The sequence below is a fragment of the Danio rerio genome, chromosome 21 (assembly GCF_052040795.2).
Source record: "Danio rerio strain M-AB ecotype USA chromosome 21, GRCz13ab, whole genome shotgun sequence".
NCBI classification, from domain to species: Eukaryota; Metazoa; Chordata; class Actinopteri; order Cypriniformes; family Danionidae; genus Danio; species Danio rerio.
This window is the reverse complement of record NC_141041.1, coordinates 14,571,753-14,584,751: the sequence shown is the minus strand read 5'-3', so window position 1 is coordinate 14,584,751 and position 12,999 is coordinate 14,571,753. Positions and strand designations below refer to the sequence as shown.

The following is a 12,999-nucleotide window of genomic DNA, read 5'->3' as shown; positions in this document are numbered from 1 at the left end:
TGGAGTTTGCATGGGTGTTTGTGTGGTTTTCCTCTGGGTGCTCTGGTTTCCCCCACAGTCCAAAGATGTGCACTATAAGTGAATTGGATGAACTAAATTGGCCATTGTGTATGAGTTTTTCCCAGTACTAGGCTGCGCCTGGAAGGGCATCAGCTGCGTAAAAAACATCTGCCGGAAAAGTTGGTGATTCATTCCACTGTGGGGACCCCTGTTAAATAAGGGACTAAGCTGAAGGAAAATGACCTTTTAAAAGTCTTTCTAACCCCAGATGCTTGTTTTTTCTGTTAAATCGCAGTTTTCAGGCAACATTACAGCTTCTGAAATCAAATGTGCACTCAAGGATGACATCACTTGTAAGCTAGAGTCACACTGACCTTAATTTGTGGGACGGTGATTCTGGTTTCAGGGTTCTTGTCCAACATTTTAAAAAGCAGGTCCTTTAAGTCATCCGATATTTCCGCACTGGGAAGGAGGACAAAAGCACTATCAGTGTCAGAACAGAGAGAGGAGGACAGTCTTTCCACTCCAGGAGAAATACTCACTTCTCTGGAAGCTCTACCGGTTGGGTCTTGATCTTCTGATGGAGGCTCAAAATGCGCTCATCCATAAACGGACACTGGAAAAAGGAAGTCAAAAGAGCATTTGGGCTAAAGACACTGCTGGTCAAAATTTGGAGAATAAGAACGATTTTTAAAATATTTAAAAAAAAAAGTGTTTTTATTTGATCAAAAATACAGTTAAAACTGTAAATAATAAAATATTATTGCAATTTAAAATAACTATTTTCTCATTTGCAATTCCTGTGATTTAAAGCTGAATATTTGGCATCGTTATTCCAGTCTTTGGTGTCACGTGAATTTTATGTATTTCTTTGGAAACTTTATACCATTCAAAGGTATACAACCTGTATCTTTTATAATTCTCAGGATCTGGAAATCAAAGGAGGCCTCTTCATTTCAGCCGCAGACAGTAGAATTCGCCACGCAACTTTATGAACAAAGTATACTGATACTATCAAAAATGGTCCAAGTATTTAAACTATTTGGAAATGGGTCAAAGATTACAATGAATGAGAAATATTATGAGAGTGTAAATTGGATTAAGTTTTTAAGAACTGATTATAAGAACTGTATATGTATATATGTTTTAACTGCATTTAATTATAGCCAAGGTGTGACTGCAATGCCTTAGTTGGGGACTAGATTGTTTGGACAGAGATACTGTACAGAAATACTGTATAAAATGAAGCCTGTTAAGAGGCGTTTAACGGTCATCAGCATCTTAAATCCTTGAACATATTTAATGTTTAGATTATTTTTAAATGTATGAACATTTATATGTATTTATGCATGTATTATATCATCTTTGCTTCAAATTACAAAAAAGAAATTTCCGCTTGTGCGAGGTGTTTCTAATGCAGCATCTATGGGGTAGGACAGTAAATTTGATGTTATTCTTTCCTCTGGTTGCTGTCATCAGTCTCACACTATTTTTTTTTCCTTTTTCTGAAAGTCTTTATAACATCATCGTGAAGTTTTTATTTTATTATTTAAGCAAATAAGATTGTAAAAAAGTATATTTGTTGTATTCTCTCATTCATTGTGCTATAAGTTTTCCCAACTATTCCATTACTGAGAAACCCAGAAATGTGACAAGAGTCTACTCTGTATTTTGCTTAAGAATCAATAAATCTTTAGTTAATCATTAAAAACATATATCTTTTAATTCTTCAAGGACACATTAAACTTCTCAAGTTTGAAAGACATTTATAACAATAACAATAATATTAATAATAAAAACATTTTATTTCAAATTTATTTATGTATTTATTTTACTTTTTATCAAAGACTTTTAATAAATAAAATGTATCACACAGGGAAAAAAAATCTGATAATTATTGAGCAAACATCATTCAGTCAATATTAAGGATTGAGTGCCAATAATAATTTATCTTAAAAGAACAGCAAATGATCATATATTAACGATTTTCCAAAGACTGCGAGACTGAAAACTGGAGAAATGATGCTTTAGAATCATTTTTATAACTGGAGAAATTCAGCTTTTAATCCCATGAATAAATTACATTTTGAACTACATTCAATATAGAAACATTTAATTTCTTATAATATTTGAATAATATTTCATAATATTTTTAAAACCTTTTAAAGTATCAACTAACCATCATGATTTTGTTAGCTCACATTGCTAGTGTTGTCATAAACAATTCAGCTGTGCATGTCATAAAGAAAAACAAAATGTTTGCTCTAGAAATCTAAAACTGCACTTCCTGTCTGAGGTATTGGATGTGGTAAACAAACTTAACCACACCCTTCCAACTGTCAGTTTTGACAGCGTTATGACAAAAACAATCAAAAATGTTGAGGAGGAGGTGTCTGTTAGGTTGTAATAACTCTCCCAAAACCGTTTTCCCGCTCTTTCTGAAAGAAATGCCTACTACTAGATCCAATCAGCTTGCAGTAGAAAAAAAAACAAGCAACGCCCACTGTTTTCTCATTTAATATGCTGTTTCTCTAGAAACTATATCACAATACAAAAAAACAGTCACAGTTTCTGGTTCATGTGGACTTTAAATTCTTAAAACTTCTTTAAAATCATACTGAATGCAAACCATTGACCTGAAATGTATTTTATGACAAATTTGAATGTCAAAACAGTACGTACTACTCCAAAGATGAAACAGTACAAGGTGACTCCCATCGCCCACACGTCCAGCGCCTGTAAAACACGTTATTAACTTGATTACAGATCTCAATTCGACAGGCTATTAGTGACTCGCTTAGAGAAAAGAGGTTTGGACCTTTCCAGAGAAGTTCTTCCGGGTCTCTGAGAGGGTTTCCGGGGCGAGAAACGCCGGCGTTCCCACTGTGCTGGTCAGCAGCGCATCTGCTCCTTCAAACTGGTTACTGACACCAAAATCAGCAATCTTTACATGGCCATCTTCTCCCAAAAGCAAATTGGAAGGCTTGATGTCCCGATGAATGATTTTCTGATAATGTACTGGTGAAGATGAGCAGTTGAAAGCAGTTTTAATTGTTATTTAATGCATTCTTTAATGCAGCCTTAAAAGCTTTCTTAAAAACAAAAGCTTCAATCTAAATGTTATAAAAAGTAAATGTACAAATGGAATCAAAAATATCATTTGTCAAAGATGCCAAAAGGATAAAATTTTTCCTTTTGCCATGTCACCCTGCATGTCACCCTTTTCCACAGCCATGTCACCCTGCAGCCCAAGACCGGTTACTCACTGAAGCTAAGCAGGGCTGAGCCTGGTTAGTACCTGGATGGGAGACTGCTAGGGAACACTAGGTTGCTGTTGGAAGTGGTGTTAGTGAGGCCAGCAGGGGGCGCTCAACCTGTGGTCTGTGTGAGTCCTAATGCCCCAGTAAAAGTGAAGGGGACACTACACTGTCAGTGAGCGCCGTCTTTTGGATGAGACGTTAAACCGAGGTCCTGACTCTCTGTGGTCATTAAAAATCCCATGGCACTTCTCGTGAAAGAGCAGGGGTGTAACCCCGGTGTCCTGGCCAAAGTCCCTCTATCGGCCCTTATGATCATGGCCTCCCAATCATCCCCTTCCACCGAATTGGCTCTATCACTGTCTCTCCACTCCACCAATAGCTGGTGTGTGGTGAGCGCACTGGCGCCGTTGTCCTGTGGCAGCCGTCGCATCATCCAAGTGGATGCTGCACACTGGTGGTGGTGTGGAGAGACCCCCCCTCATGATTGTAAAGCGCTTTGGGTGTATGGCCATACACAATAAATGCGCTATATAAATACACATTACATTACATTACATTACATAAAATTTGTCTCATGTAAAAAGAGAAAATAAGTAAAAGAAAAAATAAGTTATTAATTAATAGACGAATGATGTGTGTGTTAATGAAGTGGGGGAAATAATAAGCTTGTGATTCATCCTGATCCATTTCGACCATGTTGAAATGTATTTTGTTTAAAGATTTGTTTTGTGTATGACTTTTTTTATTCGAAATAATCATTTCAAATCAAAACCCAAATCCATTGGCTTTTATTGGAATGTTATACTGGCATGTACCAAAAAACAATGAATTGTTTATTAATTGAAATATCTAAAATAAAGCATGAATATTAAATGAAATTGTACACTTGAAAACATATAAATGTATTGGTAAAAATGGCTAAATTCAATTATTAATTTAGTAATACAATTAATCAATTACAATTAATCAATTAATAAATAAAGTTGACATATCAACAAATATAATAAACGTACAAGCAGAAGTACAAACACACAGCAGTATGTTTTATGTTTTAATGCAGAAAGTATGTTTAAGGGACTGATTCAAGATAATAATAAATATTAAAGAATAATAAAATAAAGGTTGCTAAGTAGGTAATTTTATGCCTGAATTACCCTAAACTGAAACAAAATTCAAAAACGAAGACATAAAATAGTAATAAAAAGTTCTAATAAACCTTAAAGTAGTTTATAAACAATAGTAATTTATAAATGATCAAAAAGTGTTAAGTGGTCAGCACTAAAATTATAATACTATTTAAACAATTTAAAGTGTCCAGTTTTATGCCTAAACATGGAAGGTGAAAAAGTAAATTATTTAATTATATTATACTATATAGATTATTAAATACATTATATTTTAATCTACAAATTATATATATATATATATATATATATATATATATATATATATATATATATATATATATATATATATATATATATATATATATATATATATATATATATATATATATATATATATATATATATATATATATATATATATAACTTCCTTGCTCTGTTAAACATCATTTGGGAAATAGCTAAAAAAAAAGCAAGGGGGGTGCTGACTTCAACTATATATATATATATATATATATATATATATATATATATATATATATATATATATATATATATATATATATATATATATATATATATATAGTTGAAGTCAGCAACCCCCTTGCTTTTTTTAGCTATTTCCCAAATGATGTTTAACAGAGCAAGGAAATTTTCACAGTATGTCTGATAATATTTTTTCTTTAGCAGAAATTCTTATTTGTTTTATTTTGGCTTGAACAAAAGCAACTTTTAATTTTTTAAAAGCCATTTTAAGGTCAAAATTATTAGCACCTTTAAGCTATATATTTTTTCGATAAACTAAAGAACAAAACATCGTTATACAAAACCTTGCACAATTACTCTAACCTGCCTAGTTAACTTAATTTACCTAGTTAAGCCTTTAAATGTCACTTAAGCTGTACAGAAGTTTCTTGAAAAATATCGACTCAAATCTTATTTACTGTCATCATGCCAAAGATAAAATAAATCAGTTATTAGAAATTAGTTATTCAAACTATTATGACAAATATTGTAGCTGTTGGACAACATACATTTGAGACATACATTTTTAGGCGAGAATGATGTTTAGATTGCAACTATGCAGTGTATTTATAAGGATAGTGCCTTTTTGAAATATTTATAATTTTAGAGATTCAGCGCGTTGGTGGCCATGAGCCTGTCATACTGAGCAGAGCAAAGACGTTTGACCTTCCGTTACAGGATGCCGACAAAGACCGCAAATTAAGCCCTTAGGGGAGAAAAACTCAGTAAATTTCAAACTACAGCTGATCAAATCATTATAAAAGAGGTAAGTGACATTTGAGTCAATCTCTTTTTTATAAGTTGATGTAATCTGGTAGTGTTTGCCTTGCATTGTTTTTTCCAGGGTTAATTATTGTGATCTCCCGATTGCAGCAGAAAAATACTGGGAAATCTTGGTAGACTGATGACTTTTCAAGCCGTTCAGCCTTATAATCTTAAAATGTGAGCAAAATCACCTGTTTTGTCATTACTTTAGATTTTACACTAGAGAAACATTTAAACACTAGCTTTAAAGTGACGTTGGTAAAATAGCACTGGCTGTTCTGACGGTCAGCTGCAGATGCAAATGAATGGCGGAAGAAAGTAGTTCCTCTTACAAAAAGGTTTTTTAGACTCTCTGTGCTTGATTTTCTTTTTTATACACACGATTATGCTGTCAAACTGTTGTACAATTGCAATATCACACTCGTAGCAGTGTAATGTGGCTGTTTATTGTCACTGGTGGGACACCAAGGCACTCGGTCTAGCAGCCTCAAGCCAACACACACCTCCCACCAGTGCGGATATACAGCCAAATCACACTGCTACTCATGTGATATTGCTCATATGTGTGTGTGTGTGTGTGTGTGTGTGTGTGTGTGTGTGTCATATATATATATATATATATTAGCAATAACAGCTAATCCAAATAATAAATAAAGCTAATGGATAAATAATAAACAAACAATTAAATAAACTGAAAACAGTGAAATTTATAAATAATAAAAAAAAACACTACTATGTAAGACGGACATGTCTTTGTCAGAATCGGTTCTAAGAACAAAAGTTTACTCTGGCTCGATATAAAACTCTTGGCTCCACAAGACAAGTAAATGGTATGAGGGCATTGTGGCCTTTTATCTGCATCTCCTCGCACCACTCATGAGTATTGATCGCTCCACAAAGCATTAACTTCAGCTGAATTCCCAGACTCACAGTATTCGATTCCTCTCAGCAGGTCCTGGAAGTAGAAGCGGGCCTGGTCCTCATCCAGAGGCTTATCAGTAGGAACCTCCATCACGGCTCTACAAACACAAACACACACAGACACGCAGCCAGTGAGCCACAGCTTCTCTGTCAGAGTGACACTGCAGTCAGGAATAAGATGTCACTCACCCTCGCTTGACAAGCTCAAACACTGCGAAAACACACAGGAAACAGAGTCAGGCTGTCGTGCATCAGCTTCTCCATTTTCACATACATTTAGCATGGAAAAAAAAAGTGTGTGGAAGTGTGTGGCATCTGCCGAGAGGATGAGTGTGTGGCCAGACTTACCCATGTACAGATGGTCCTCGCTTGGATCATCCAACACCTGCGGGAAAAAGCAAAACAAAAAAAAATGGCATACTGTTTAGATGAGGGAATGAAAACACACACACATTTTGCCCATAGCCCTTGAATACATGCACAAATGCACACTTCACTTCATAAACTACTTTTGTACTCTGTAGTTATTATTTTTATATAACAGGACATTCGTAGGTACCATTTCACTACAAGCTGTTTAAATATGATGACGTGACAGTTTTAATTTAGATTTCAATAGAATGTATAAAAATAGAGGAAATGAACTGTGGTTATTTCAGTCAAGGTTAATAATGGTGGTCATGTATAATTGTACCTACACAGTTTTTTCTGTTTTCTATTTATGGTAAGGATTGCAATGCTTTATAGCATCACAGTATATAGCAGTGCACTGCAAATAAAGATTTATATAAAAATATAAACATTTTATACATCCTAAACTTTTTGTTAGATTTTTTTATTTATATTTTTGCAGTAAACAAAATTCCACAAACTGTATTATATTTAATAATATTAATAATAATAATAATAATTATTATTATTATTATTATTATTATTATTATTATTATTATTATTTTATTATTATAGTAATAATGGTAGTTTTTATAATTATTTTGTTAATAATAATAATCCATATTTTACTACTAATAATAATAATTTTATGTGAATTTATTCAAACTTATCATACATTCCACATCCACGTCTGAATAATGTAACTTATGTGTGACAATAATAATTGTGTGACAATAATAATAACAATAATAATGATTATAGTTTTTATAATAATAATAATTTTATTAACAATAATATATTCAATTATAATTATAATACTAAATGTTTTGTTAATATTATTATTATTATTATTAATAATAATAATAATAATAATAATAATAATAATAATAATAATAATAATAATAATAATAATAATAATAGTGATAATAATAATCATAATCATAATCATATTTTGTCAATAACAATAATAATATTACATTTCAATTATAATAATTAATGTAATAGTAATAATTTTGTTAATATTAATAACAATATTCAATTATAACAATATAAATAATCATCATAATTTTGTTAATAATAAATATCATAATTTTGTTAATAACAACAATAATAATCATCATAATAAATAAAAATGATAATTGTATTTTTTATAATAATAATTATCATAATAATGATAAAAGTTTTTTTTATTAAAAGTTTTTTATAATAAAATTGTATTTTATTATTAATAATTATAATAACAATTATAACTTTAATAATAATAATTTTGATAACAATAATATATTTTAATAATAAAAACTTTAATAACAATTTGAATAATTTGAATAATAATTTTGTTAATAAATGATACAATAATAGTAAATAAATAACTTATAATCATGTTATGTGAATTAATTCAAACTTATAATACATTCCACATCCACATCTGAATAATGTCACTTTAATAACAATAATAATTTTGTTAATAAAAATAACAATAATAATAATAATAATAATAATAGCTTTTATAATTATAATTTTATTAACAACAATATATTCAATTATAATTATATTATCCTAATAAATAATAAATCCTGATTAATTTATAATAATATAATATCTTTAATAATAATAATAATTAGTTAAAAACAACAACAACAACGATTATAGTTTTTATAATAATAATTTTAATAACAATAATATATCTAATTATAATTGTAATAATTGTTAATAATAACAATAATAAAAAAATTATAATCATAATTTTAGTTACAATAATATTGATAATAATAATCTATTTAATAATAATAATAATAGTTAATCTAATAATAGTAATTTTGTTAATAATAATATTAATAATAATAATCATCATTATAATTATTTTGTTAATATTAGTACAATAATTTTAAATAAATAAATAATAATTTTATGTGAATTTATTCAAACTTATACTACAATCCACATATGATTAATTTATAATTGAACTGAAAATGTGTCGCTAACAACAATAATAATAATATTGATTATAGTTTTTACAGTAATAGTAATTTTAATAACATACATACATACATACATACATATATATATATATATATATATATATATATATATATATATATATATATATATATATATATATATATATATAAATAATAATAATAATAATAATATATATTAATAATAATAAAAAAATAATTATAATTATATTTGGAATAATAATACTCATCGTAATAATGATTAAAGTTTATTATAATAATAATTTTAATAACAATATTAATTTGAATAATAATTCTGTTAGTCATAAAAAATAATAGTTAATAAATAAATAATAATCATGTTTTGTGAACTTATCCAAATTTGATTATTATAATTATTTGTTACAATTAAACTTCAAATGTGTCTCGCTGGAACTGTGGGAAACCTGTTTGAACACAATTATATTTTCATTCCACATGGTGGCGCTGGTGGCACAAAAACGACACACTTCGCTCTGACTGGAGTCTGTGAAAACACTTCAGAATCCCTCACCTCCACCAGCTTCACCACATTGGGGTGATCCAGCTTCTTGAGAATTGCAATCTCCTGGTAAACACGCTCCAGTGGTCCTTTGGGCTGTGGAGGGCCCTCAGGGGCTGATTTCGCCCCGCGAGGTGGAGGTCTGCCTGTTTTACAGCAGTACAAAAAGAAATCGTGTTAAAGGTTGAAGTATTGGGCAGTCTGATAGATGATGAACTACGGCTTCACACACTCACAGGCACACACTGTCACACACACACACACACACACACACACTCGCACACACATACACATACACAAGTCCCGCTGAGCTCTCCATCTGCTTTAAAGCAGACACTTACGCGGGAAGCCAGCCTGTCTCATCAGCCGCTTCTTGGACAGCACTTTCATGGCCTGTGGAGAGCAGTGAGAATGAGGAGAGTGAGAGCAGAAAGCCACAATCATTACTGACATATGCCCCATTCCACAAACACCACTGACACCAGTACCACTCTACTAGACAATGAAGATTAAATAAAGACAAGAAAATTATTATTATTATTTTTTTTACATTGGGTTATTATAGATTGTTTATTATATATTTTTTCTTTATTTTTGTATTTAGTGTTTTCATTTTAAGGTTAATGTAATTTTATATTTTTTTTCTTTGTTTGTTTTCTAAATCCCACTTTTAGTTACATTAAAATAAAAGACTGGGAATGACCCTCTTGACAACAAGCTGAAACGAGCTTATTTAATTTTCTACAATATATTTTATACTAACCCTGGTATTATGATGCGATAAACCAGAAATAGTTATACATCCAAACAATGAATGCCAGGCAAATGAAACAAAGCTCATTTTAAAATTAATACCAAAATAAATGTATATATTTCAGTTTTTGTTATTTTTAGTACAATAAGTCAAACTAAATGAGAAACATTGCCTTGACCACAAACTGAAATAAAAGATTTTTTTGTTTTTGTTTTTTGTTTTTTTTAACATATTTGTTATATGCTTAATATATTTATTAAATAATAATTATAATAATAATAATAATAATTATTATTATTATTATTCTTCTTCTTATTATTATTATTATAAATAGAAGAAAAAGTAATAGTAGAAGTATAAAATTATATATTACTAATACACATTTTTTAAATCTAGTATAATTATTATTATTATTATTATTATTATTATTATTATTATTATTATGAAAATGTGAAATAGTAATAATATTTTATTGCATAATAATCATAATAACAACAACAACAGCAACAATAATAATAATAATAACAATAATAATAATAATAATAATTATTATTATTATTATTATTGTTGTTGTTGTAGTTGTTGTTGTTATTTGACAATTTAAATAATAAACCAATGTTAAAATCCTTTATTATGATGATTATTATGACGATGAAAAAATATGAAACAGTAATATTTAATTTTATAATAGTAATAATAATAATAATTATTATTATTATTATTATTATTATACTAAATTATTACTATTTAACATTTTTAAATTGATAAACCAATGTTAAAATCTATTATGATTATTATTATGATGATGATGAATAAAAATCTGAAATAGTAATAATATTTAATTGTAAAATAGTAATAATAATAATAATAATAATAATAATAATAATAATAATTACTACTATTATTATTATTATTATTTTGAAACTAAAATTATTACTATTTAAAAAATAATAATAAAACAATCTTTAAATCTATTATTATGATTACTAATATCACAACATTTTATAATCATTATCAAAATAATTAGAATACATTACAATAAAACTATTTATAAAATCTTTGGCACAAAAAGTAAAACAAATAAATAAACAAATAAAATTTCAAAAAATGGATAGTTAATAGTTCCAAGTTGCCCATCATCATCTGTGAAATTGCAAAAAACACAAAAACATAAAGGATCCATAACTAAAGCTCTTTTCTGTACAAAACAGCTAAAATGCAAAAAACAGTAAACTTAAAACTCTTTTTAGTCAAAAACATGAAAACAAAACAAAAAAAAAGCCTAAAAATGATGTTGCCACTAATGTGCATACTAGGTGTTTAGGGGAGTGTGAATCAAAAAAAGCCCAAACAAACACAACAATGGGGGAATACCTAGTAGTGTTGCTGTCGCTTAAGTGTTTCCCAACACTTCATCAACGAAATGTGGATTTACTGCAAACTCATACAGCGCTGACAATACATCGTCACTTCCTTAAAGGAACTGTCTACTATCAAGGTGACAGCGCTAAATACTGGCCTGGCATGTACATGATACTGTGTTTTTGGTCATTTTCATGGATGTGTAAATGCAAAAATTTTTTAAAAGGTAAAACTTTTCCATTTTTGGCTGAATAAACGTTGCTTATAATTTCTTGTGACTGCTACAGTATTTATGAGCACTTTATTACTACTGAAGGTAACACCAGGATGTTTGCTCTTCACTTTCATCAAAGATTAAACTCATGTCAAGAGTGCGTGCAGTATATATACAGCTGAAGTTAAAATTTTTAACCCTCTTGTGAATTTTCTTTTTCAAATATTTTCCAAATGCTGTTCAACAGAGCAAAGGATTTTTTACAGTATTTCCTAAAATATTTTTTCCTCTTAAGAAAGTCTTATTTGTTTGATTTTGCCTAGAATAAAAGCAGTTTTACATTTTTTAAATACATTTTAAAGTCGAAATTATTAGCCCCCTTAAGCTATATTTTTTTGATAGTCTACAGAACAAACCATTGTTATGCACTCACAGGCCACTTTATTAGGTACACCTGTCAACTGCTTGTTAACGCAAATTAATCAGGCAATCACATGGCAGCAACTCGATGCATTTAGTCATGCAGACATGGTCAAGACGATCTGTTGCAATTCAATCTAAACATCATAATGGGGAAGAAAGGTGATTTAGTTTAAGTTTTTCAGAAACTGCTGATCTAATGGGATTTTCACGCACAACCACCTCTAGGGTTTACAGAAAATGGTCTGATAAAGAGAAAATATCCAGTGAGCGGCAGTTCTGTGGTATCAAATGCCTTGTTATGCGAGAGGTCAGAGGAGAATGGCCAGACTGGTTTGAGCTGATAGAAAGGCAACAGTAACTCAAATAACAACTGTTACAACTGAGGTATGCCGAAGAGCATATCTGATTACACAACACGTCCAACCTTGAGGCAGATGACCTACAGCAGCAGAAGACCACACCAGGTCCTAAAGTGTGAATCATCTCAGACTGGTTTCTTGAACATGACAATGAGTTCACTCTACTCAAATGGCCTCCACAGTCACCAGACTCGATCCAATAGAGCACCTTGTGGATTTGGTGGAACAGGAGATGTGCAGCCGTCAAATCTGAAGCAACTGCATGATGCTATCATGTCAATATGGGCCAAAATCTCTGTGGAATATTTCCAGTACCTTGTTGAATCTATGCTACGAATGATTAAGGCAGTCTTGAAGGCAAAAGGGGATCCAACTCTGTACTAGCAAGGTGTACCTAATAAAGTGG

At 29.9% G+C, this 12,999-nt stretch overlaps 1 protein-coding gene across 5 annotated transcripts in view; it reads right to left on the bottom strand.

The window, feature by feature from the left end:
• camkk2 (calcium/calmodulin-dependent protein kinase kinase 2) overlaps positions 1 to 12,999 on the bottom strand; it is a 74,539-nt gene that overhangs the window by 19,769 nt on the left and 41,771 nt on the right. For all 5 annotated transcript variants that reach the window (XR_015520020.1, XM_087300901.1, XM_087300899.1 and 2 more), the window contains 9 exons: positions 9,823 to 9,874; positions 9,494 to 9,627; positions 6,944 to 6,980; positions 6,785 to 6,806; positions 6,605 to 6,693; positions 2,819 to 3,018; positions 2,683 to 2,736; positions 543 to 616; positions 375 to 462 (listed from right to left, as the gene is read on the bottom strand). Coding sequence is in view for 4 of the 5 variants with exons in the window: in XM_087300901.1 (XP_087157027.1) it covers positions 375 to 462; positions 543 to 616; positions 2,683 to 2,736; positions 2,819 to 3,018; positions 6,605 to 6,693; positions 6,785 to 6,806; positions 6,944 to 6,980; positions 9,494 to 9,627; positions 9,823 to 9,874 (750 nt within the window). In the remaining variant the exon portion in view is untranslated. The remainder of the gene's footprint in view (positions 1 to 374; positions 463 to 542; positions 617 to 2,682; positions 2,737 to 2,818; positions 3,019 to 6,604; positions 6,694 to 6,784; positions 6,807 to 6,943; positions 6,981 to 9,493; positions 9,628 to 9,822; positions 9,875 to 12,999) is intronic.